The following is a 26,249-nucleotide window of genomic DNA, read 5'->3' as shown; positions in this document are numbered from 1 at the left end:
ACACCAAGACTCTAGCCTACTGAGCCATCTATCTCTTCAGCCCTCAAACCTCAAAAACCCACATTTCTGGGTTTGTTTGTTTTGTTTTGTTTTATTCTAGAAAAACAGGGATCACTGGGAGACCAAGGTTAAAGTCTCTATTCAACAGGAAAGGCATAACCCCTAAAATTATGGAACACCTCCTGAATTGGCGTGGGGCCTTGCTAATCTGTTCTGCATCATTCCAATTTAAGATGCTGCCAAATGGAGCCCTTTAACCCCATTTTGTAGCACCCCAAATGCTCCATGGCCTTATGTGACTAGTGCTTCCTTACCAGACAGCAGAGGATTGGAATGAAAAAGAAAGTATTTGTGGCTGAGGGAAACCATGTTTGTAAACGTGTGATAAGGGCGCGCTCAGGGTGCAGGAGATTCACTTCCTCATAAGTAATCGGGACATATATAAGCTAAAGGTCACTGCTGTTAGGACAAATGTGTCTTCTCTGTTCCTCATACTTCCCCTCAACGTGCAGACAGAGCTTTTGCAGTACTAAGAAGGACTGAAAAAGTAGCTTCAAGCCAGGAAGGGAATGGGGGGGGGGGAAGGTAGGGGGGAGGGCAGCCTGCCTCACTCCCACACCCCAACCCCAGGGCAAGTCCAAAGCCCGAGCGAGATGCGCAGGCAGCTGTTCTCCCTTCTTGCACAGCCCCTTCCTAACGCGCTGATCAGGAAATCTCTGGTTTTGACATAGATTCTGAGTCTTAGAAAGACACTACTTCTTTCTCCACAGTTCCTTCTCGTAATGCCCATACCTTAGGTGCCAGACACAAAATGTTTTGATTTTTACTATCATAGCCAAAGCCACCAATATCTCAGATGTTCTAGGATGTAAGTTTTGAACAGTTTCATTCTGAAAACCAGGACTATCCTATTGTTTTTATAGGGAAATACTGGAGAGTCACAGCCAGTACCTACCAATGGGTGCCGCCAACTCCTGCAACTTGAACTTGGTTTTCTATAAATGATACCAGGACAATCTCTCCTGCTAGGTGGCAACGGAAGGTGTTTATGAAGCCTCCTGAGTCCACCCGAGACCCAAGGAGTAAGAAGAGACTTAAAAGTTGCACACAGCTTTTTAAGGATAGTTTTGGCAGGCCGGTACGGGTACTGAGGAACCGTACAGGACCCTGGCTGGAGGAGTGTACCTCAGCCCTTGGGACCCCAGCCAGATGCTGATGATGCTCACGCAGGAGGGGAGACAATGGCCTTTACTGTGACTGCTCTGATGCGCTTGTCACATTCTCTAATCTCCAACGGAAAGTATTTACTTTCAAGGTCTAGGCCTGTCTGAAATGAGAGGAGGCAGAGCTGTAGCAGAGGGCTGGGCTTCCACAGTGACTGCAGGGAAACCTCCCACTGTGTCCCCGGGGCCAGGCCCCTTCCCTTGGGAAGGGCAGCGGAAGGCAGCGGGGGGCTGGAGGGAGCGCTGGGGTCTGCGTCACCCACGCTTCCCGGGCCGTCAGCCTCGCAGCGCCCGGGCCTCGCAGGTAGAGACGCCCCCTCCCGCGGTTCGCGGGGCCGGGGAGGAGGGGCTGGGCTCCGAGCGCCCGCCCCTCCATCTATCACATGGCCGGAGAGTCACAAAAACAACAGCTTTGGCCAAGACCGTGACTTCAGGAAGGGAGCCCAGGGCCCTCGCCGCCAGCCCCCTCCCCATGGAGGACAGCTTTCTGGAATCGTTCGGGAGGCTGAGCCTCCAACAGCGGCAGCAGCAGCCGCCTCCTCGGCCGCCGCCCGCGCGAGGGCCACCTCCGCGCCGCCACAGCTTTAGGAAACACCTCTACCTCCTGCGCGGCCTCCCGGGCTCGGGGAAAACCACGCTGGCCAGGTAATGAGAGCGGCCTGGCGCCCACGCGCGCCCCTGCCCCGAGCGGCTCCGCGCGCCGCCCCTGCCCTTGCCCCGCGCGCCCGAGAGCTTTGCCGCGCGCCGGCCCGGGAGGACGGACCTCGGCACTGCGCCTTGCGCAAGCCCCAGACGCCGCCGGCCCTTCCCCGCCGCGCCCGGCCTGGTGCCCCCCGGGCAACCTTCATCCCCAGCCCCGGGTCGGGGAGGCCCGCGGGGACTGCTCTTCGGGAAATCCTGGTGGCGACTGCAGAGAAACGCGCTCCCCACCCGCTTGCGCGCAGGCAGACGCCGCGGCGTCCACAGGCGCTGTCACCAGAGCGAGTTCGGGGGTCCGGGTCGGGGGTCCGCGCTGCGGGCCGGGGGCCGGGGCCGCTTTGAGATCTGGTGGATCGGCGCAGCCTGCGTCTGCTTTGGCGGCTGCGAAGGCGCACAGGTGCTCTGGGGAGGGGGGCTGGCGGCGCCACCACCGACAGTCACTGACAGCCTCTCCGCGGGCGCCCAATTTCGTTCACTTGCGAATTGCGTAAGCGGCCCTCCGGGTACCCGAGCAGAGAGAACTGCGCGGGCTTGCTGCCTGCTGCACCTTGCTAGGCCCACCGCTCCAGCCTGAACGCCCTCCACTCCCTGCCCTGCACTTGGCGTTCCAGCAACGTTGGACTGTTTCTCTCCTTGCTGTGGTTGATGATGCTGGCCCTCCTGCCTGGCTTTCCCACCGCCACCCTTTGCCCGACTGATCTCACTAGCCTTTTAAAACCGGTTCTATTACCTCCCCTCGCAGCTGCCTCACCCTGCCGTAGAAGCCGCCCTTCTCAGCGCCTTGGCTCCTGTTTACATCTCTGTGACTGCGTTTAGGTTTGCACACGATTGCTTTTTCCTTCTGTGAGATACTTGAAGATAGGGGCCATGTCTTACCCTCCGTGAACATTATTGGGCACACACTAGTCGATAGAAGCAGTCACTTGCCACCTGTGTGCTTTCCATCTCATCAGATAAGGCTAGCCCTAGGACCCCCGGAACCGTTGAAGAATCAAGGTGGCCCGCGGTCACATGCTGATTTCCATGGCACCAGGTAGTGATCATAGGGGGAGGGCCTGAGTCTTTTGGATGTGGATGATGGGGAAACTGACATGGCCCTATAAGGGACTGACAATTTGTATTGGGATTCTAGCTGATTTGTGGAGGAGAAGCATCCAGCTAAAGAAAATTGCTACCTTTGCATCTTAAAGGGATAGGTGACTTGCGAAGGCCACACTGGAACCCTTTTCTAAGACACCCTTCTGTAGGTTCTTTCGAGGGGTGGGGGGAGCTCCTGGCAATGGCAGGTTGGGTGGTGTTGAGAGCCTCCTTGGAACCCCGGAGAACTTTGTGTAACCCTTGGTTACTTTGTAATACAGCAGTTCACAGTGGGTGCATCTGTTACCGGCTGTTTTCAGGATGCCGAATCTTGTTCGATCTCACTTTCACTTTGCCAGCCTGTAATCCATCACATGCTGAAAGTCAGAGAAGGAAGTAACTTTTAGCCATGACATCTCTAATCACGCTGAGAGAGGAAGTAGTGTGAGGATCAGAGAACAGGGAAGAGAGCAGAACCCCGAGGGTCTGCACTGGAAAGCCAGGACTTGGCCCTGGGGAGTCTTTTAAGGGTCCTTTCTGTCTCTCCTTTTCTACACTTCTAGGATTTTAATTCCTGCTTGATATTTGACTAAGCAGAAGACATCGGACAAGAGACCATCCCTTTAAACACCTGTAGGGACAGATTGGGGGAGCCCTGGCCTGAAAGCAGAAGCCTGCTGTAGATCTGCCTCGTCAGTAGCTAGCTGCTGTCTTCAGCCACCCTTATGCCTCTCTGTGACTGCTAAGAGGTGATTAAGTTAGAGGGTTTAATGGGACTCTTTCTCATAACTTCCTGTTGCCAGACCTAAAGAGCTGGTCTAGCCAACCTCTGCCACTCATTGGAGATGTAGTCACTAGCTAGGTGACTGATAGGCTGACAAGCCCTCTGAGTTACAGAGGCATACTTGGCTGTGATCTGGAGGAGGCATGCCGTGGACTTGGCCCCCCTACTGTGCCAGGCAGTGTAAGCCTCTGTCCTCAGGAGCCTGGCATTTTTCCGGGTGGGTTATAGGTTTATGTATGAAGTTCAGCAGGGTGGGTTGCAGCCCAGATCAAGTAAGAACTGGTCTGGAAGTCACAGAAAGGCCTTCCCCAACTGTGTTTTCCAGGGAGGGGATAGGAGAGAGGAATAGAAGATTGCTTTAAATACACCATGTAGAACGGAGAAACTATGCGGTTATCATGTACTTGCAAGATCCTGAGGGTCATTCTCTCCCTATGCTTTCCATGTTTTCTATAATGGACATGTATTTCTTAAACCAGACCAAATAAAACTTTTTTATTTAACATTGGAGGAAGTTAGTTCTTGCAAATATGGGCTCATCTCCTGCTTAACTTTATAGCTCATTTGACTAAATAACTAATAAAAATCTCTTTTAAAAATAGGATACGTCTTGTCTTTCAAGTCAACATTATATTCTAGAATCTTTATGTCCAAATGGCTGGGATATGGAAAACATCTTTCTGAATTCTTCAGATTTCCCTTTTAAATTGGGTTTTATCAGGTTTAAACATTTTAACCACATCGAAGCACCCTAGCTAGCGTGTGCTCTAAATCTACATTAGAATCTGCTTTCAGTTAAGCATCATTTGGGGATAGGTGGTTACTACTTACTATGATTCCAGTTCTGGGAACTCATCCTGAGGAAATGCTTGGACAAGCGTGTGGACACAGAGAAATGTTCATCAGAGATATTTTTTTATGTGACAGAGAAAAGTAAGACAACTTAAATAAATATAATGTATTAATTAAATAGTACATATAAAATAGATTGGCTTATGAGTCATGCAGTCCTTGACGGAAGCACACACATACATACAAACACATACACACATGTGACCTGTAAATGTATTCTTTCCTGAAATTAAAAGCCTGTCTTTTTTTTAAATTTTTATTATTATACATAAGTACACTGTAGCTGACTTCAGACACAGCAGAAAAGGGTGTCAGATCTCATTACGGGTGGTTGTGAGCCACCATGTGGTTGCTGGGATTTGAACTCAGGACCTTCGGAAGAGCAGTCACTGCTCTTACCTGCTGAGCCATCTCGCCAACCCATCTGTCTTAAATATATACACAGGCCCCAGCCTGTAGCTCAGTGGATAGAATGTTTGCCTGGCATGTACAAAGCCTTGGATTCAATCCTGGGCACCGCAGAGAGCAGCTGTGGTGGTACACACCAGTGATTCCAGCACTTGAGAAGTAGTGGCAGGAGTATCAGGAGTTCAGGGTCATCTTTGGCTACATTGTGAGTTCAAGACCAACTTGGGATAGGTGAGATCCTGTCTTCAAAATGAAAAACAGACTAAGAAAGTTACACACAGACATGCAAACCCTATTTTATGCTCAAAGAAAGAAATCTGTATAGATGCTTAGACAAAAAAAAAAAAAAAAAAAAAAAAAAAAAAAAAAAAAAAAACAAAACTGAGTGAGAAAATCAATAGGCACCCATGGGTGCTGCCTTTCAGCAGCAGGACTGTAGACAAGTGCTCCTAACTGCTGAGCCCTCCCTCCTGCTGCTTGGTAACTTTTTTTTTTCAAGACAAGGTTTCTCTGTGTAGCCCTGGCTATCCTGGAACTCACTCTGTAGACCAGGCTAGCCTTGAACTGAGAAATCTGCCTGCCTCTGCCTCCCAAATGCTGGGATTAAAGGCGTGCACCACCACCACCCGGCTGCTTGGCAACTTTTTAAAGGTGAAACATCAAGGCCCAGTTGAGTAACTATGTCCTTCTCCCAAGGAAAAGTCTCTTTTTTTTTCCGAGACAGGGTTTCTCTGTGTAGTCCTGGCTGTCCTGGAACTCACTCTGTAGACCAGGCTAGCCTCAAACTTAGAAATCTGCCTGTCTCTGCCTCCCAAGTGCTAGGATTAAAGGCATGTACTACCACTGCCCTGTGGAAAAGTGTCTCATAGGTTGATTTCCAGTTGGACATATGCTAGGAAACTCATGAGGAGATGAACTTTTTTTAACAACTGTGGCATTTTATCTTGATTCCTTTAACACCTGAGGTTCTTCTCTGCTAACACGAGCCAACCCCACAAATACATTCATTGTGAAGATCACAGAGAACATGGTAAACACAGGCGCTGTGGGCTGTGAGGGCCAGCCACGATATTAGTCACTAATCAACAGTGACCATGTTCCCTTGCTTACTGAGACTTACACTCAGTAAGGCTGTAGAAGGGGCCCTAGAAGGTGTTTCAGAGTAACAAGCAGGAACAAAGAAGAAGTAACAATCAGTTCTGTCTGTAGGCAAGTGGGGTGCAACAGAGGGAACAGTGCCTTGGTGCCAAGGCTAAAGGGGGCCATGTCAGAGGGTGAAAGCCCATTAGGGACAGAGTCTCCTCCACATGGAGGTGGGTCTTGCCTAGGTCTTGAGGAGGGGGTAGAGTGAGGGATGGGAAAGAGCCCGTTGATCTGCTGGGCTTGACTGAAAGGGAACTTTCTTAACCTCAGGCTAGGTAGGCCCAAAGCGGGATCTTGGAGACAATTAAATGTTGAACATGGGGCCCAAGAGATGGCTCAGCAGGTCTTTAATGTGCTTGCTGTGTAGGCCTGAAAACCTGGGTTCAGTCCCTAGAGCCCACATAAAGGTGGAGAGGAAAACTGAGACTATAAGGTTGTCTTCTGGCCACCACAGTCTTTGTGGTACACCATGCCACATGTACGTCACACATGCACACACACACACACACGCACAAATAATAAAATAAAGCTTGTAAAAGTTGGGAGAGCTTTTTGCTCTTGGCCTTGTGGTCCAGAACTGTGTGCGTGTGTATGTTCCTGCATGCATGCATGTAGATGAGTGTGTGTTGGTTAATGTCTCCACTGTGGTTATTCTCACCTCTTTAAAGGGTACAGATCAGTATTTATGCCGTGATTGTCACTGCATTTTCTTTTCTTTCTTTCTTTCTTTCTTTCTTTCTTTCTTTCTTTCTTTCTTTCCTTTTTTAAAGATGTATTTATTTTATGTATATGGGTACACCAGTGCTGTTTTCAGACACACCAGAAGAGGGCACCAGATTCCACTACAGATGGTTGTAAGCCACCACGTGGTTGCTGGGAATTGAACTCAGGACCTCTGGATGAGCAGTTGGTGCTCTTAACTGCTGAGCCATCTCTCCAGCCCCTGTTACTGTTTTTTTTTTTTTTTTTATTTAATCTCCTCAACAGAAGTTGCCCCTTGGTAGTAAAGCCTTCTCTCTCCTTTATTCCTGCAGCCTGCAAGTTACTCGGTGCCCCTGTGTTCTTGCTGGTCTAAGTGCATCATGTATGTGGATCATAAGTATCTGTCCTATGGCTCACTTAGAATACCGTCCCAAAGTTCATGCTTGGACCACATATGAGAATGTCCTAATTTTACGTGTGTATAAAATATCCCATTGTGTGGTTATACAACTAATGTGGCTTTGTGAACTGCAATAGGAGCCATTCTATTCAGCTGTTCGTTCAAGTAGCCTTGTTTGAAAAATTAAACATATTCATTCTTCTGTCTGTTCCCTGAACTTATTTATTTTCATCTTTCCCTACCCGTGAAAGCCAGTTCTTGCACCACAGTGTTGATCACATGCTGGTCCCTCTGTGACCTTCACCCTCTTGGCACCATCACACACAACCCCTAGTGGGTTCAGTTAGGCTCCAAGGATGCAGCTTAACGGCTGTCCTTTCTCCTCATTCACATCTCAGGACTGGAAGAATGCTTGTCCAATAAGATGCGGGGACAAACAGGTGAGGAGAAAGGCATGGGAACAGAGCCACTGAGAACAGGGTTCATGGATGAGCCAATGGCTCTCCACCACAGGAGGAAGACCAAGACCAAGAGTTGGTAGTATTTCACTTTTTATACATCGCAATACAATAGCAGGCAGGTGACAGCTCAGACCTCTGGTCCTTTAGGCCACTGTGGGAAATGGTTCCTAGCATTTCCAGTTTTTCATGGTTTTCCTAAATTTCACTAACTAGGGTGGGTCCTTGCGTTACTTCCCTCTGGAGGTTAGACAAATGGAGACTAAGTGCCACATGAGTTTTATAAGGAGTTTATAGTGTCTTATAATTACTCACAAAAGGCCATGTTAGGGAAAGTGGCCCGTACAGTATAGGAATCTCATCACCATGTAAACTGGGGCCATAGGGGCCATGGGGGAGGAGCACCTGATGGGGGTTTGTAGTACTGTAGGTGTGGACATTTGAGAGGAAGTAGAAGTAGGTGCAGAAGTCAAGAAGGGCGCCTTCACAGGAAAAGCCAAGGGATGTGGCTAAGGAGGCGGCTAAGAAGCTTCTGCAGTGTTCATTCAGCTGAGCCCACTCCCACCACGGTTTTCAATATTTGAGCTTAGATCTAGAGCCCCACACACGGCAGGCAAGGACACTACCACAGACCTCCATTCCCAGGCCGGAACCAGAGCATAAAAGAGGCTAGTGGCCTGACAAGAGTCTATGAAACATCAAGTGTGGTAGAAAACCCTTCAGGCCCTGTTTGTTAGGGGTCTAATTTAACCCAGACTTCAAGACTGAGGGTAAAGAATCTACCTTTTATCATTGTCAGTATTAAAAAGAGATGTTTCTCCTAATTAGAAATATCACCAAGTTTTTTTTTGCTAGTGGATTTCACAAGGAGATGAAATTAAGACTTTTTAAGTGTTGGTTGTTCAACTGATCATGGTGTACTGGAGAGGAATGTCAACTTCCAGGTCTCTAGATCAGCTTATGTGATAGTGTGCTTATGACTTAACTGTAGAAGGGTGCTCTTCAGGGCCATTTGGACTCTCACAAACACAATAAGATGTTAATTTTTGATCCCTTCAAGTCATCTAAAATCTGCCTAACCCTGTGGAACTAGGGAGAGCTTGTGAGAAACAAATGAGGGTGGGAAAGGCTCTCCATTATATTAAGGTAAGGATCCAGGGAAAGGGATCATGGAGAAAGGGTTAGCACACAGTGACTAGGAGCTCCTAAGATTTTTTTATCTTTATGTTTATGTTGTTTTGCCTGGATGTATGAACATGCACCATATTCATACAGTGCCCTCAGAGGCCAGAAAAGGGGATTGGATTGGATTGGACTGGAATTGCAGATGGCTGTGAGCTGCCATGTAGGTGCTGGAAATTGAACCCAAGTCTTATACAAGAGCAACAAGTGTGCTTAGTGGCTGAGCCATCTCTCCAGCCCCAACCTTGTGGTGGGCTCACAGGGGCTGTTCAGAGGCAAATGTTCCTCCAGCCATTGCCCCCAGAGTCAGGGAGCTGCCTGATGAAGGATGAGTGCAGAAACGAGGTCTTTCAGAGTTGAGGAGGGGCTTTTTCTGCTATCGAAGGAGACTCTGAAACATTAGTTTGCTCTGTGACTCTCTTTTTGTAAACAGATGCCCCTACCCGGAAAACATACCTTTTTATTAGAATGTGAGTTTCAGGAGATGTGATTTAAGTTCTTTGAGCCAGAAACTATATCTAAGCTACATCTTTTTTTAAAAAGATATATTTATTTATTTTATATGAGTACACTATAGCTGTCTTTAGACACACCAGAAAAGGGCATTAGATCCCATTACATATGGTTGTGAGCCACCATGTGGTTGCTGGGAATTGAACTCAGGACCTCTGGAAGAGAAGTCAGTGCTCTTAACCACTGAGCCATCTCTCCAGCCCTCTAAGCTACATCTTTATCTCTGTATAAAACTATATCTGAGTTACATACCTGTAGTCCCAGCGCTTACTGAGTCTGAAGCAGGATTGCTATGTTTGAGGCCAGCCTGGACTGTATTAGTGAGATCCTGTTTGAACAAATACTGTCTTTTTTTTTTTTTGAAAGAATTATTTATTTATTTTATGTTTATGAGTATACTGTCGCTGTCTTCAGATGCACCAGAAGAGGGTAATGGATCCCATTACACATGGTTGCGAGCCACCACATGGTTGCTGGGAATGGAACTCAGGACCTCTGGAAGACCAGTCAGCACTCTTAACTGCTGAGCCATCTCTCCAGCCCAACAAACACTGTCTTTATTTTCTGTTCTGCCTCTAACAGAAGTCCTGCATCTTGTAGGAATTCACTAAAGAGGTGTTGCATGGATTGTTAGCGAAAGGCAACTCCGGAGACTTTCTCAGAGATGGAAGCTTGTGTGACTTTTGAGGAAAGAAGAAAAGCAAGAAGAGGTTGCTCTCGCGAGCAGATGTGAGAGAAGGAGCCTGTGGTGTGGACAATACACAAGGAGGAGAGCAGGCTATACCACGCATCCCAGACGCCATTCAATGCAGAGAACGCTACGTTATTTCAATGTATGGAAACATTTGATAAGCAGCCCCTTTGTTTGATCTTTAAATTAAAAATAGATTTAAAAATCGAGATCAAATATGTAGTAGTGCTGAGGTCTGTGATCCGCAGTAAAGCGAAGGCCAAGAGTGACCATTTGCCGCTGCCCTCTTGGACCAACTAAAAGCCTGGGCTTTGGTTCCTGATTCTTTCCCCGAGTTCTGAGAGCAAGCGGACATGACTGGTGAGCCGAGAACAGGGGCAGGGAGCAGATCCCATTGCTAGACATGACAGGCTGTTAACGGGTCAGATAGCAAGAACTTAACTAGAGGTTGGTGGGCTCACACTGTGTGTATGGAGATCTGCTGTTGGATCCCAGAAATGTGGCATGCTTTGGAAGTGAGAGACAGTGAGCCATAAGCCAGCCCAGGAACTGTTACTAGCCTTTGTGGTGCTTCGACACAGTAGAGGTTTCTTGGGAAGTGGAAGGCTGCTTATCTAATGAGGTGCTGAGAAATGGGCTGGGAGATATCGTGGAGACCAAGGCCCATCTCCCAAGGTCAGGGCTCAGCGCTAATGTGGGGGTTGGCAACCCCGGCCCCCAGGAAGCTGCCCATATGTTATTCAGCCAGGGTTCCTCCCCGCTCTCAAGCTGCTGGGTGCTGGGTAGAATTCTCCTCACTTCCAGGCCTTTTTGGAGGCTGACCTTGAGAAGAGTACCACACAGTTTAGGACTCTATGAAAAGAGCTTGCAAAGTTAAAGAACATGGCATTCTAGAGCCATCCCTCAGGGCTGGAGAGATGGCTCAGCGGTTAAGAGCACTGGCTGTGTTCCCAGAGGATCGGGGTTCGATTCCCAGCACCTACATGGCAGCTCACAACCATCTGTAGTAACTGGAGTTCCAGGGTTTCTGACACCCTTACACAGACATACATGCAGGCAAAACACCAGTGAACATAAAATGAAAATAAATTGTATATCTGTTATGTCCTGTGTTGCTGGCATCTGTTCTTGAAATAAGAGTGCCAGACACGACACAGAAACTCAGCCTTCAGGGAGCATGTATTCTGTCCTGGAGGAAAAGGATAATTTCAGAGTGCAACGTCTTTACCATGATAAACATCCCACACAAACAAAATAAAAATCCCAAAGCCCCTCAGAGGTAGTGCACTTGAAATGTGCACCCCAGGTTAACCCAAAATGTGCACAGGAGATCAGCCGTTGGAGTTTTGTCATGACAGGCATCACTTCGAGCACCCCAAGTGTCTATAGAGAATGCTAGAAATTGATGGGCTGTGTTTTATCTTTAACATTCTGATCTACAGGTTTAGTGTGGGACTCTGGGATCAGAGCCTGGGTTTGTTTGTTTGCTTGCTTTATAGATGTGAGTACACTGTCACTGACTTCAGACACACCAGAAGAGGGCATCAGATACCATTACAGATGGTTGTGAGCCACCATATGGTTGCTGGGAATTGATCTCAGGTCCTCTGGAAGAGCAGCTGGTGCTCTTAACCACTGAGCCATCTCTCCAGCCCTTCTACTTGAGCATTATACAGGAAGTAAAAAGCCATAGGATAGCAATTGGCATACAGCTTCTAAGGTTAGGTTTTTTTTTTTTTTTGGTTTGTTAGTTTTATATTGTGGATAATGGAGTCACAGGGGGTGAACCTAGCCTGTGTATCAACATGAAGAGATCTAAAACATGCAACACTCCATCTCTCCACTCATTTCAGGCAGTGCTCTAGGTACTTGGAAAGCACTAGTGAAAAAAAATGATCCTGCCTGGGTAGACCTAATACGCTAGCGGCAGGGAAATAAGTGTGCAATGGAAGGGAATTAATCCTGTGATTCTAGGAAGGTGCTGTGCAGAGTAGGAGGGAAGCCCAGGGGGAGCCCAGGAGGAACCCAGGGGCACCAGGGTTAAAGCAGGCCACTGGCTGCACTGAGCCCCAGAACCAACAGGTGCTGATGAACAGCCCTGGGTGGACGGTCCACAGGGTCACAGTCTTGCCCTCGCCACCTCGGGGTTGAACTCTTTGTTTATGTTGCAAGATTCTCTAGAAGCAGAAAGAAGAATGAGGGCTCTGAGGAAGGGTGTTGACCGAAAAGCAGGTTACAAAGAAAAAGAACGTATGTGTCGGGGCTGAGGAGTAGGGAGAGAGCTTGTGTGTGTGTGTGGGGGGGTGATCGTGTGTGTGTGTGTGTGTGTGTGTGTGTGTGTGCATGTGTGTGTTTTAAAGACTCAAAGGTAAACTTTGGAGCTATAGAGTTCTTTGGAGGCATAGGTTAGCAGAGTCACAACGCAGAAAGCCACACAGTAACACAGAACAAGTGTGACATTGATGGGCCATGCAGTGCCTGTGACATATGACATCTTTGAGCTGAAGATGCAGCAGTGATGGCAGGAATGGGTCCCAAGATATCTCCCGAGAAGGCTGTCACAGTGCTGTCATTTCCGGGAGTGTGTGGCAGTGTGTGCTTTAAAGCTGCAGCTTCAGGGGTTATTTCCTCTTCATGTGGTGCAGAACAAAGATGTGAAGCCTAGAGTTGCAAGGCGACTGGGACGTCCATTAGGAATGGTGGCTGCACAGGGCTGCTGAGAAAAGTGACCAAAGTTCAGTGATGTAACTCAGTGTAAGAATGTCATCATCGGTGGTGGAGGTGGTTCAGAGGTTAAGAGCACTGGCTGCTCTCGCAGAGAATCTGAGTTCATTCGCAGCAACCACATGGTGTCTCACAACCATCTCTAATTCCAGTGCCAGGGGACCTGATGCTCTTTTCTGGTTTCCACAGGCATCAGGGAGAAGCATGGTGCCAGACACACACCAGGCACTCACATACACACGTCGGTTTTTCTTTTTAATTAAGGAAGTGTCATAATAAAAGGCAGACTGTAACTGCAGGTGAAGACACACACGTGCAGACTGTGGCTACTTGCCGCCTATATGTGACACTAAGATGCACTCTCAGAGCTAGGAGAGCACCCAGAGTGTGACGCCATGCAGCCTAGTTCTCTCTAGACCTGAAGGAACACTTTGGCAGTGCCACTTGGAAACTCTGAACCCTGGCCAGCCGTTTAATCTCTCCAAGCAGCAGTTTCATTATCTGCAAACTGTAGGAACTCTTATTTACTTCATAAAAGTGTTACAAAGTTTAAGGAGAACTCAGACACACCAAGGTCTGTCTCCTGCTGACCACTCTGGGAAAGTTGCTGAAACCATCATGGAGCAAGAAGGAGATGTTTTTCATTGACATCGTTCAGAGGCACTTCTGCAACAACAACAATTAAAAAGTAAAAGTATAAATTTTATAAAGGAAATATTGTCACCACTGAATATAATAAAAATATTGTTGTGCCAGGCAGTGGTAGCACACATCTTTAATCCCAGCACTTGGGAGGCAGAGGCAGGTAGGTGGATTTCTGCGTTTGAGGCCAGCCTGGTCTACAGAGTGAGTTCCAGGACAGCCAGGGCTACACAGAGAAACCCTGTCTCAAAAAAAAACAAACAAACAAAAAAAAGTGTTTCAAAAATAATGGGAAAGGGTAAGATACTTAGGCAACAGGACAACCAGGCTCCTAGGTAGAAAATAATCAAGTTAGAGCCTTAACCAGTACTGTGTATAAGATTTTAGATGGACCAAGGAAGAACATGTACTAGAATATAGACATGCTGACATAATCTTGGGTGCGAAAGACTGTTCTGATGTCCATCAAAGGCACAGATTTGAAGATAAAAGAAGCTCTATGTGACAGGGCTACATTTGTAAAGACTTAACCTTTATCAATCTAGAGATTCCCGTAAACAACGTCAAAAAGCCATTGTTCTATCCTATAGGAAAGTGACATTCGGTAAGATGAACTTCCTGATGTGGAGCCTCTGATCAACACACAGGAGGCAGCAAGAGTAGCACATTGGGTAGTCAAGAGGCAATTCTTCAGTAAACTGTGGCACCTCCCTGTGAATAGGTGTAAGCTGCCACGCGTTGAAATGTCACAGAAAAAAAAATAATCTCATAGGGTGAGAAACAATTTGTCATGGAAAAAGAAAACTGCTGGCGAACACTTGGTATGATTTATATCACATTCCTGTTTTAACACAAAAGGTGAAATTTTTAAAGATGTAGTCTGGGTGTGGTGGCACATGCCTTTAATGCTGCCATCTGGGAGACAGAGGCAGGCTGATCTCTGTGAGTTCATGGCCAGTGAAGGCCACCTAGTGAGACTCTGTCTCAGAAATGAAACAAGCAAGCAAGCAAGCAAGCAAGGAAACAAACAAACAAAATTTGACTAGGTAATGGTGCTAGCCACCAAGCCCTAGGGCCCTAGTTTGAACAGGAATAGTGAAGGGAGAGAAACCACCCCTGACCCTTGTCCTGTGACCTCACACATGGGCATAAATACACACAGTTAATAGAGGATTTAAAGATTTTTTTTTTGTTCTACATAAGACCAAATGTTAGAAACTATTTTTAGATGGAGGAATACAGGAGCCTACCCTTACTTTTTATCACTTTAATGTTTCAATGTATATCTTTGCTAATTAGGCAAAAAAAGATACTTTTCACAAGCAGGAGCCTCTTTTTCATAAGAGGAGCCAGCTTGAAGTATATCACCAGCTAAACTCGGGACAGCTGGAGGATTGAAAAGAACAATGAGAGGACTGTGCAGTGGTGCATGTCTGGAATCTGAGCGTTTGGGAGACAGGGGCAGGAGGATTGGCCATGAATATGAGGCCATCCTGGTCTGCATAGTGAACTTCAAGCCTGTCAGAGCTACTGTAGCAAGCAAGCAAAGTATAGGATGGGATGGGCACTTGAGAAGCTGAGGCAAAAGTAGTTTGAGCTACATAGCAATAAATAAACAAATAAAGATAAAGATTATGAAAAGAGAAGAGCGGAGGCTCTTTATAAAACAATTCTACCTAGAAGACATGACAAGAATTTCAAATGAGAAACATAAGACTGGCGGGATCTCGAGGCGTCAGATGCACAGGGAAAGCTGCTGGAAGCCAGGACAGTCACATGTTCCCGGGTTCGCACATTAGCATCATCACTAAGCCAGCCAATGAGCTTATTTCACAGTGGAAGACTCGATGACCCGGATGTTTAGCCGAGTGTCTGCATGGGCACACTGGGTGGGTGTCACATGAGATCAGGAAAAACATCTCTCCTCCAAAACACCCTTCCAACAAGGTTTAGTCTGGACCAGATCCTGAGCAAACAACCAGACCCTTCCGGAAAGAGAGAGACACGGGGACAGTTTTAGATGAAAGACACCAAAGGCACGGAATGACCAAAGATAGCACTTGGAATGAATGAAGATCATTTGGGGAACCGTAAGAGACATTTTTAAATATTTAAATATAAAATGAATTAAAGTAATTTTAAATTATGAGACGGTGAGAGGAAATTTTGAAATCTTTATGACATGATTTCAAGCATCATGCTTACCTAGAAGAATGTTGGCAGAGAAGGAACCCAGGAGTAAAGATCCTTGAAGGGACAGAATCATTGAGACCAAATATGACAATCTGGTGACTGTAGACAGAGGCTAGGCAATGTTCATTGCTCTGTGTTTCCCCCATTGTACATCACATTTTCTAATGAGAAGTTGTGGGCAGAAAAAAAGGTCCAGGAGCAAACTAAAGAAGGGAAAGGCAGAGGAAATGAAATTTAAGGGACATGGTGACCAGAGAGGATTGTGGATCTTTTCAGCTCCTGACCCAAACAGTTCAGTTCTAGGGAGAGCTTACTGAAAGGATGTTCAATGTGCAGAACTAGGGCAGGCAATCACCCAAGCTGGGTCATGAATAGAGAGATCTGTCTACCAACACTTATCGAAAATGTAAAGTCAGAGGTACACGGGAGACTTGCAAAGTAACATTGGGCCTTCTTAGCCAGCAGGTCCCCAGCTGATAGGTACCCACCATGCCATAGTTCCTGATGGCTAAACCATCATGGGAGAGTAAGTTAGGAAATACGGATTAGCACTTGAGTTTCTTTCATAATTTTAGTGAATTGGGAGAGGGGCAGTGGAGGAGGGGAAGCTACATCGAGTGATTGTCTATTTTCTTTTTTTTCTTTTTCGGTTTTTTGAGACAGGGTTTCTCTGTAAGCCCTGGCTGTCCTGGAACTCACTCTGTAGACTAGGCTGGCCTCGAACTCAGAAACCCACCTGCCTCTGCCTCCCAAGTGCTGGGATTAAAGAAGGTGTGCGCCACCACCGCCCGGCGTCTATTTTCTCCCTCTTCTTCATTTGCTCAGTTGCCCTAACGTGTGTGGCTCCTGACCACCATAGAGAAGGTTAGTGCTGAGGCATAGCCCTCATCTCTGAAGCTAGGGCAATGATCTTTATTGCTCACACTTAAGGTTCACAGTCCAAACACTGTCACTTAATCACCTCTGCTTTGCTAGTGTTTCTACTGTCTTCAATTTTCATGATGTTGCTACGGCTTTTGGTGCTAATTTGACATTTTTAGGTAGAAGTAAAAAAGAAAAAAGTTTAAAGGGACAGAGCAAAGGGAAAAGCAGACTGGCAGCACACTGGTGAAGGGCACTCTGCTAGTCTGCTGGGAGCACTGTGGAGCCCACGATCACGTGTGCCTCAGGAATGGAGAGCCCATGATGCCCTGTGGTGGGCCTGAGCAGTTTCACTTTGAGTCAGAAAGGCCAGCAGTGTTCTGTTTTGTGTGTTGTATAGGAGGGACTAAGAAGCAAATAAAGTGAGCAGCAAACGGCATGTCTTCAAGCCCACCTAGAGAAAACCTTAGAGACTTAAACTTCTGTCCATAGTGTAAGCCATCAAGAGCCAGACAGGAGTCCATAAGGATTACACATGGAAAGACAAACTCATCTCTGAAAAGGCTCAACAAACCATACCTACAAAAGGTCAGTGACAGAAGACAGGTGAAGCCCAGTCTAGAAGGGACAGTAGATAGGGGGTCCAAAAGAAAATAAGCCTTGGTTTCAACAGTCACTTAGCGCACAGGAGAGATACAGGAGAAATTACTTCCATTTGAATGGTAGATTTTATTAGAACAAGTCATATTTATGAAATAACTGGAAACTTGAGCGTGTTGACCAATATCTATATCACTCAGCAAAACTGAAAATAGCCATCTATGAAATGGCTTCCCACACGACCCCCTCACTCTACGGGGCTTCTGTCACTGTTTGCTTTGGAGGTCAGGGCATTGTTTGACCTTTTCAGCTGTGTGAATGTTCTCTGTGGAGACAGAACCTTTGTCGTCCTCAGCCCTTGGGCGACTTCTCCCATCTCCCACCATTTTCCATACCTGTGGGTGACTTAGCATTTGCCATATTTCCTGTGTTCCTAATTCCTTCAAGAACTTGAAACTGATTTCTATCCTGCTAGTGCATGAGAGCAGACTAATTCACTTTGTCTGACGCAGTATGGTGTCCACTCCTGCCCTCCTGCCCAGGGATCTGGAGACTCAGAGCCAGTCAAAGCCAGCCCACAGCACGCTGTGACTCCCAAGCCAGTTCCCTCCCCCTTCCATAAACAGACTTTCTGTATGTGAGAACTGCCATGAATTGGTTTTTGGTCTCTTTACCATAAACGTGTCCACTTGGATGATCTATGATACTCTAGCATGGTTTCCATGTTTTGTGGTCACACTCTGGACTGCTTCCAGTTTGCCAAATTCCTCTTTGCATGCAGCATTTCTGATGACTTACTATAATGAAACTATCCATGCCTTTATTTATTTGCCCTGGCGTGTCACTCCTGCCTTCCCTTACCCCTTTCACAAGAGGGAAAGTTTCCTCAACCCTCACGGTCCAAGTCAAATGTTAGCTCTTTTGCAATGCCTCGCTTATCAAACTGTTGATGTTTCTGGCCCAAATTGTTTGTGCTTTGTTAGTACAGCTTGTCCTATGTGGGTCACACAAACTGTGCAGGAGGCCTGGTCCCTTACTTAGTCAGCGCATCCAGTCTTGAAAGTAACTACTTTAGTTTTTGTGCCGTAACCCTTAGTGTAATACTTGGTGTCTGGAAATTGTCAATCAAGGTTTAATAAGTTGGCTAATTGTTCCTATTCCTTTGATAAGGAAATTTTTATCTCTGAGCTGAAGAGATGGATCAGCGGTTAAGAGCACTTGCTTCTCTTAACCCTTGATTCCCAGCAACCACATGGTGGCTCACAACTATCTGTAATTCCAGCTCCAGGAGATCTGATGCCTTCTTCTGGACTCCATGGGTCCGTGTGCAGATGGTCCACAAATAGATAAATAAAGATAAACAATAAAGTGAAATGTATGCCCACATGTTCTCACAAGTCTACCAAGGACAGTCAAGTTACTGTTAAAATCAAGGTGTCCCTTGGATTCCCTGTGCGCCGCCACAGACTGTAACAAAATGCATTTACTTTGTCGTTTTTCTTCCCCAACTCTGCTGTCACGCCCTCAGAAGAATGCAGGTAGAGATGCTTGTTTTCTGTCTCTGGATTGTGTATGTACTGACAAGTCAAAGCAGAAGCTCTTACCCTTTGCCCTCTCACATCCACTGCAACACCTAGAAAGCCCGAGCATTCAGGTGCACTGTGCTGGGGTCCTGTCGGCAGGCTGGGTTGGTAAGTTATTACTGACCCTCAGGTTTGCTGAGCACCTCACCCTTTACAAAGTGCTGTCCCTCCAGTCCTTCCCATTGTCCTCTGTGTCTTAGAATCGAGAAGACAAGCTCAGGCAGACAGGTTCATGGTGGCTGCAGTGGAAGCTTGAGGGTGGAGCCCAGCTCTACAGCTCCATATAAAATAACCTACCTCCATCTCTACTGAGAGCAGAAACTAAAATGGCGTGCTTTGCCCTTTGTATTTCTGCCCTTTTCACTCTCCACACAACAGTAGGAGTGGATTCCACTCACTAGCAGAATCTGTTGGGATGCAGGGCATGCATCGCCAGATAATAAGCTTCTCTGTTTTTTTTTTTGTTCTTGTTGTTATTGTTTTTTTTTTGTTGTTGTTTTTGTTTTTGTTTCTTATTACAAGGAGGCTGTTCAGTACTGACCCAGGTCACTCTCTGATTTGATAGTACCTGCTCAAAGATATGATGCAACCCCAAATCGAAGCATCTCTTTTGAAATTCTTTCCTGCAGACCTAAACTCCCCTCTCTGTTTGGCATAAAGGCGCTCTCTGTGATGTTATTTGTTTTCTGTGACATTTTCATATTTCGGTCGGCCCAGAGTGGTAGGGTTAAGAAGGCATAGGGGCACCATTGGGTTCACCTCTCTCCTTCTCTTGTGCTTTTTCCCACTGGTTTAGGTATTGTTAGAACTCAGAGGGTAGCTCACACACATCTCCTTTATCCACATTTCATACCTCAGCAAGAACTAGTTGCTCAGATGGGTCCTTACAGAGATCAGAGCTCCGAGGAATGGGACCCAGGACAGGTAAGAGTTTAGGGGCCAAGGGAAGGGCTGCAGCCTGGGCGCATGGTGCCCTACGGGTGGGGTGTGGGAGGGCACTACTGTCTCGGAGAGGAGTGGCCCTGGTAACTGATGTCCACCAGGAAACAGTCACCATGCCTTCGACTTAGCCTTAGAATTTTAGTCGACCCTGGTTGCTGCAGGAGGCAGTGGCCGTGACCAGTGACCTCTCACTTTTAAGAGTTGGCAACATGCACAGCGGCCTCTTGGCCTCCTGCCTCCTGTTGAGGAGTGATGACTTCCGGAGATAATTGGTTCTCCCTTTAAGTGAAGTTGAAAATTCAAAACGTGGAGATCTCAGAATTATTATCTGCTGCTAACAATAGAAGGAACTATCCTTTGGTAATGGGAGAATCCCTTTTCTGTTTCTCCACTTTGCAGACAGTTGCAGCACGACTACCCTAGAGCCCTGATTTTCAGCACCGATGACTTCTTCTTCAGGGAAGATGGCGCCTATGAGTTCAACCCCAACTTCTTGGAGGAAGCTCATGAGTGGAACCAGAAAAGAGGTGACAAATTCCTTTCCAAACCTGAGGAGGGGGCAGAGGGGTCTTATGCATGTAAATTGTAGCAGCTTCAAAATGAATACATTTCATGGAAGGAGCTTTAACCAAAAGCTCTGATGTTTTTCTACCCTACAGAATGGCAGGGCTTAACCCCTGTAGATTCCAGCAAACGGAAACCCTCTGATAATGGTTCAGCACTAGGTAGCATTTAACTGTGTGAGGAGGGCCTCCTGTAACGACAGTAACAATAATGTGGATGATGCTGCATGTTGCTTACTATTGTGTTGCATTGTGTTACAGCAAGGAAAGCAATGCGGAATGGCATATCCCCCATTATTATTGATAACACCAACCTGCACGCCTGGGAAATGAAGCCCTATGCTGTCATGGTAGGGAGAAGTATCATTCTGAATTCTCAGTTATGGACATTTTATGAGAAAGTTGAAGCCTGGGTTCTTTCCTCTTTTTCTAGTCTTCCATGATTTCACATTCACTAATGGTAGTTCTTGCAAGGAGCCAGTAAAGTTGGAAATGTTGTCTTGGGCTTTCTCTGCTCTTCAGTTGCTGAGTGGCCACTTTACTTCTGATGGTCTTCCATAAATAGCAGTACTTGGTCTGAGTCCTTGGTAGATATTTTCCTTCCTTCCTTCCTTCCTTCCTTTCTCTTCTTCCCTCCTTCCTTTTCTTTCTTTCTTTTTATAAATCTTTTTTGTTTGTTTTTCTGGTTTTTTTCGAGACAGGGTTTCTCTGTGTAGCCCTGGCTGTCCTCGAACTCAGAAATCTGTCTGCCTCTGCCTCTCAAGTGCTAGGATTAAAGGCATGTGCCACCACTGCCCAGCTCTTCCTTTCTCTTTTCTTTCCCTCCCTCCCTTTTTTTCTTTCTTTCCTTCCTTTCTTTCTCTTTTTGAGACAAGATCTCACTATGTAGCCCTGGCTGTCCTAGAACTCACTATGTGGAGCAGGCTGGCCTCGAACTCATAGAGATCTGTCTGCCTCTGTTTGTCTCCTTGCTAGCTCTTCAGTCGTGGCTATTTTCTGTTCAGGGGAGCATCCACTGACTTGCATGGAGATACAAACTAGAGAATGCACTGGCAGGGCTGTGGGTTCCAGTGAGTCAGATCTACCTGCTGTAGGCTGGAGATTTCAGCACTCTTTTGCTGAGAGTTCCAGGGCGACAGGATTTCTTAGTTTATGGACAGATTTAGGATTAACAGTGTGAAGCTATTAAGGCAGTAGAATACAAATATCAACACATTACTCCGGTCCATTCTGATCTTTTCAGACTGTTTGTATCTGATGCTAACAAGTTTTCATTCGACATATAAAAGAGCAAGAGGCAGACAGCTTCTTGAGTTACACATGGCCCCTAGTATGTTGTGAGGTCTCTTCCACAGAGCTTCTGGAAGTTGAAAGATTTTTTTCCCCCCACATTTAGGCAAAATAGCATATAGATAGGTGTGCTTCTGTCTACTGATGCCTTCCTGTCAGTTCTGCTCAGGCCCAGGGGGTACAGCTTGGATGAGTTCACATTCAAGGCCACATGAGGCAAGTGGAGCCATGAAGAGCTGCTGACTCAGGCGCAGCCCAAACTAGTATTAAGGAACATCGGGCAGTGGCTTCCAGGAAGTCCTTTCACTTCTCAGTTTTGGGTACTAGCCACGCACAGCAGTTAATGAGACCCAGTCATTAGCTGTTCTTACAATGTGACAGTTGAATTATTTCCTGAATAGAACCACCCATCCAAAGGTTGAAGAGGAAACTTAAGTATTTAAATGTATTTATTAGTTGATAAATAATAATGATCTTACATATTTGAGGAGTGCAGGGGGCACCTTGGTGGATGTGTTCATGCCTGAGTCAGGATACTTAGATCATCTGCTACCTCAAGCATCCTTTTTGGGTGGGAGGAGAACATTCTCTCTTGACTACTTTGATTCGTGTAATACTAACTGTAACCCCTCTGGTGTAACAGCTCACTACAGCTTATGCATGCTGCCCGAGGAGGAAATCCCTCAGCTTAGCTCATTTAATTCTGTTTTCTAACACATCGAGCACTAGTGATAGCAGAGGGTTGTTTGAACGAAGTGGTCAGCTTACGGATGCAAAGAACATGCAGGTGTTTTACACGAGAGCCTTACTCATTTTCTAAACTCACAGAAATGGGGCCCAGGGCATTGGGCCAAGCACTGCAGAGCAGGATTTGCTGGAAACAGTATATAAAACAGGTGGAGATCACTCTTATTTCCTAAGTGGCGCTTTCAGTTACAAACTGAGGTAGGAGGAGGTAAATCCAAGATAATCATGGGAGTGGCTTTAGGAGTTCCCCAGGTTCACTGTTCACATCTATGTTTGGGACATTTCATTGCAAGCTCAGTAAGCCATCCTCAAGGATGTTCAGGTTCCTACTAGGTAAAACCGATCCTTTTTGACACTGAGACACATACTAACACAATGGGAGAGACTAGGTATGGGGATGAAATGCAGGAGAGAGATTCGGGGTCTGGATGATTTGTAAACTGGGGGCATTTAGACCAGACTGTGGTGAATGATAAGTGGAATGTGAACATCCCCAAGTCTACATGCCATGTCTTCACTGTCTTATGTGCTTCTGAAAAATCAGGCCCTTGAGAATAACTATGAAGTTATATTCCGAGAACCCGACACTCGCTGGAAATTCAACGTTCAAGAGTTAGCAAGGTACCTCTTTGTTTTCCTAGTTCTTTATTCTGTATCCTGTTGCTTTCAGGAATTTCAGAGCGAGCAAAAGCATCTTTGCAGGCTGGAAATGGACTAGTTTTCAGACCAATGGTAATTCTTAGAAACTGATAACTTTGGAACTATTAATGCGAGGCCCTTAGTTTTGAGCCAGATGTCTACCATGATGCTAAATGCTAATCCTTGGCTTGGACCTGGTCCTTTAGAAGGACACACTTAACTTTGTGCTCAGTTGCTTCCTCATTGATGAGCATTTAAGGCAATTACTCTGCATGGGACAAGATCTTTGGATGTTAAACAGAACGTGACACATTCCTGCTGCTTTGATTTATTCAGCAACACGTGTCCAAATAGTAACTTGGTTTTTAATGCACGACTTCTGATAACCACACTCCGTGTTACCTGATGCCAAATGTCCAAAAAGAAGCAGAATATTTCTAAAGCAAGTCTATGGTCATCCCCATAATTGCCTGGTTGGTAAATCTGACATGGCTCAGGAATTCTAGTCTGTAATTGAAATCTTGGCAATTGAATTTCTAACCATATCCCCAACTGGTATTTGTGCCCTCCAGAATTTAAGATTGTTTTAGTAAGCATCATTTAATGATATCAGATCAACTGATCCAAACAGATAAATAGATGTATTCGTGTCATCAACCAGCAGATCACTAAATGCATGAGTTATATCTTGCTGTGTTTGTTCAAAGTCAACATCACTTAGCCTTTCTTTACAAAGGTCTAAAGCCTTCTTTTAGAAAGGCCTTTCTAAAGCTAGCCCTAGGCTTTTTGTGGGTGTGCGGGGTAGCATGAGAAACAGTAGTAGAGCTGGAAAAGTACCTCAACAATCTGACATGCTTCTGCCTGGGATCCTGAGGCAGAGCAGTAGCCATGCAATGCAGGATTTGTATGTAATGTAAGTTACTTATTTTGATAGACTGCCTTAACTTAAGACTTGTGGGTTTTTTTCCCCCTATTTTCTATGTAGAAGAAACATCCATGGGGTCCCAAGAGAAAAAATACACCGAATGAAAGAACAGTATGAATACAATGTTACCTTTCACAGTGTCCTTCATGCAGAAAAGCCAAGCAGAGCGAACAGAAACCAGGACAGGAACAGCACACCGTCCAGTGGCTCTGGGTACTGGACCACCTACAGAGAGCTCCCCAACCGGAGGGCTAACAACTCCAATGAGAGCTACAGAAGGGGTGGCCACAACCAGGGATATTAACGGTCTGTGCACAGCCACTGCAGAATTTTCCTAGAGAAAGTTTCTACTTCAAGTTTTGGTATTTATTCTTTGTTCAGTTTTAGCCAGAGCTCTAATTCCAATGTAAATAATCAAGCCCAGAAGTTTCTGAACAGAGGTCATTATATTCATTATCTCCAACAAGTGTTGTCAGCGTGCACCCATATGCATGGTCTGATGCTGGGAATCTGCTGAGGAGTCAAGGGTCTTTCTCCAGGGATAGAATTGATTTGAAACTGAAATCCAAGATTATCAACTAGTTGCATAGAGTAATGAATAACAAGATGTTACTAGTACATTTCTATAGGCTACAGTACCACCATCTTCCCTATAGAGCTGGAGACGTGAGGGAGGCAGAGGCAGGAAGCAGCTTAGTGCCACTGCTGCTCTGATGATCCATCTGCTTCCAGAGACCTGAGCCGGCACTCTAATGGCACTGATTTTCTTTTAGACCTAATGCGCAGAAGGGAATGTAGTCCTTCAAGGTATCATTTTAATGATGTGTCACTTTTAAAAATGCCTGTGAATTCTTAGTAACAAAAGCAACTAAGAAGAATCAGTACCATTATAGTCAGACCCTGCAGACAGCAGTCAGGACAAACTCCTCCCTCTAGCTTGTAGCCCAACAGTATAAATAAATGCTTTCGCAAAACACCTGTTTTTAAGAATCATCAAGTGATTTCTAAAATGATGCCTGTAATGTGTTATTAGTTAGTAATCCAGATGTTTAGTAGTGCAAAGCAAGGAAGCAGCCAGGGTGTAGGTCATACAAGGAGATATGAAAGCCATGCCCACCGAGATGCAGTCTGACTGTTTTATGTGGTGTTGAGATAGTAAACTGTGGAATGGCCCTCATATCAATTATGGATGTATGAGCCCAAATTAAATCCCAGCAGGCTGGAATCAGACTCATTGGTACGAGACTGTGAGAAGACCATGTGAGATGACCATGTGAGATGTATGCTCTATTTATTTTTGGCCAACAGCTTCTTTCTAATGTTTTGTGAGATATTATTTTAAGTGTCTTATATAATGGTGCTTTTATGGTTATTAAATTGTATATGGTATTGAATTTATACTGGGTTTTCCATTGAATTCATTTTTTTTGTTTAACAACAAAACATTTACCAAAACCCAAGGATTTCAATCATAAAATAACCTTTGGATATATAATAGGCTTATACTTGAATCATTGTAACTGGGAGGAATGAAAGCCACACATTAGAAGGCCTACCTGCCACACTATTATCAACACTGTTGGACTCCACTCAACATCTTTGTGACAATAAGCAACACACTTTCTTAACATTTTCCAAATTGGTGTCTTAGTAATAAGTTATGATATATAAAAATAACACTAATAATAAGTAACACTTAAAAACAGAAAGCCCAGATGATGAGTCTCATAGTAAACTGGGATGAATCTGCCATTCTAACTTTGCACATGGCAATCCTGTAGCAATTCATTTAGTTTTCCACCTGCCAGGCCCAAGTAATTGTTGGAATCAGCCTGTACAGTGCCTGCAGGATGATTCTGGTATAGATGGCTTCGTGTGTCTAAGTTGGCAGAGGGAAGAAGGGTCAGAGCCCAAACAGAATTCCCTTCTCTGGTTCTACATGTGCAGCCAAAGGACCAGATCCACGTTCCCTGATGTGGCTAGTTGGCTCTCAGAGCTTTAGTTTGCCTGAGCTGAGACTGAAGACCACAATAAAAGGCTTTGGCTTTGGGTCCAGAGCCTTCTCAAAGCTCTCAAAGCCTCCTGCCCAACTGTCTCTCTCCTACATGGAAATACCAAAATACTTGATGTGGAAGCATAAAACTGATTAAACACCACCAAACTTATCCCAAAAAACAACTCATTAAATGCCACCAAGTACGTATTGAAAAGCAATACATACTTTTCCTTTCAACTCCTCCAGCTTCTGACTTAACAGACCCTTTGAACAGCCATCACTGACTTGCATTACAATAGCTCCACTTGCAGTATTCCTAGAGATAGCTGAGTGCTCTGGAACCAAAGGCTCTCATTAAGAATAAATAACACCAAATGCTTTTGCCATTCATTCGGGGGATCATATAGTAAAC

At 45.8% G+C, this 26,249-nt stretch overlaps 1 protein-coding gene across 2 annotated transcripts; it reads left to right on the top strand.

The window, feature by feature from the left end:
• The first annotated feature begins 1,331 nt into the window (after positions 1–1,331).
• On the top strand, positions 1,332–25,235 carry N4bp2l1 (NEDD4 binding protein 2 like 1). Of its 2 annotated transcripts, XM_031338841.1 has the most exons (5): positions 1,403–1,868; positions 20,077–20,204; positions 20,502–20,590; positions 22,822–22,898; positions 23,902–25,235. In XM_031338841.1, exons 1-5 carry the CDS (start codon positions 1,696–1,698, stop codon positions 24,143–24,145), a joined length of 711 nt encoding a protein of 236 aa, XP_031194701.1. In that variant the 5' UTR covers positions 1,403–1,695; the 3' UTR covers positions 24,146–25,235. The 2 variants fall into 2 exon arrangements, with proteins under 2 accessions (XP_031194702.1, XP_031194701.1); XM_031338842.1 differs by lacking the exons at positions 20,077–20,204; positions 20,502–20,590; positions 22,822–22,898; positions 23,902–25,235 and adding an exon at positions 7,221–8,138 and having other exon boundaries at positions 1,332–1,868.
• The last annotated feature ends 1,014 nt before the right edge of the window (positions 25,236–26,249 follow it).

Source organism: Mastomys coucha, unplaced genomic scaffold (genome assembly GCF_008632895.1).
Source record: "Mastomys coucha isolate ucsf_1 unplaced genomic scaffold, UCSF_Mcou_1 pScaffold22, whole genome shotgun sequence".
Lineage (NCBI taxonomy): Eukaryota > Metazoa > Chordata > Mammalia > Rodentia > Muridae > Mastomys > Mastomys coucha.
This window is presented reverse-complemented; position numbering and strand designations above follow the sequence as displayed.

What these genes read in the sequence shown, in the direction of transcription:
- N4bp2l1 (XM_031338842.1), top strand. Translation starts at nt 1,333, where the DNA reads ATGAGAGGAGGCAGAGCTGTAGCAGAGGGCTGGGCTTCCACAGTGACT. An exon ending in GGGAAAACCACGCTGGCCAG is followed by an intron (nt 1,869 to 7,220) that starts GTAATGAGAGCG and finishes TTATTCCTGCAG; the next exon opens with CCTGCAAGTTACTCGGTGCC.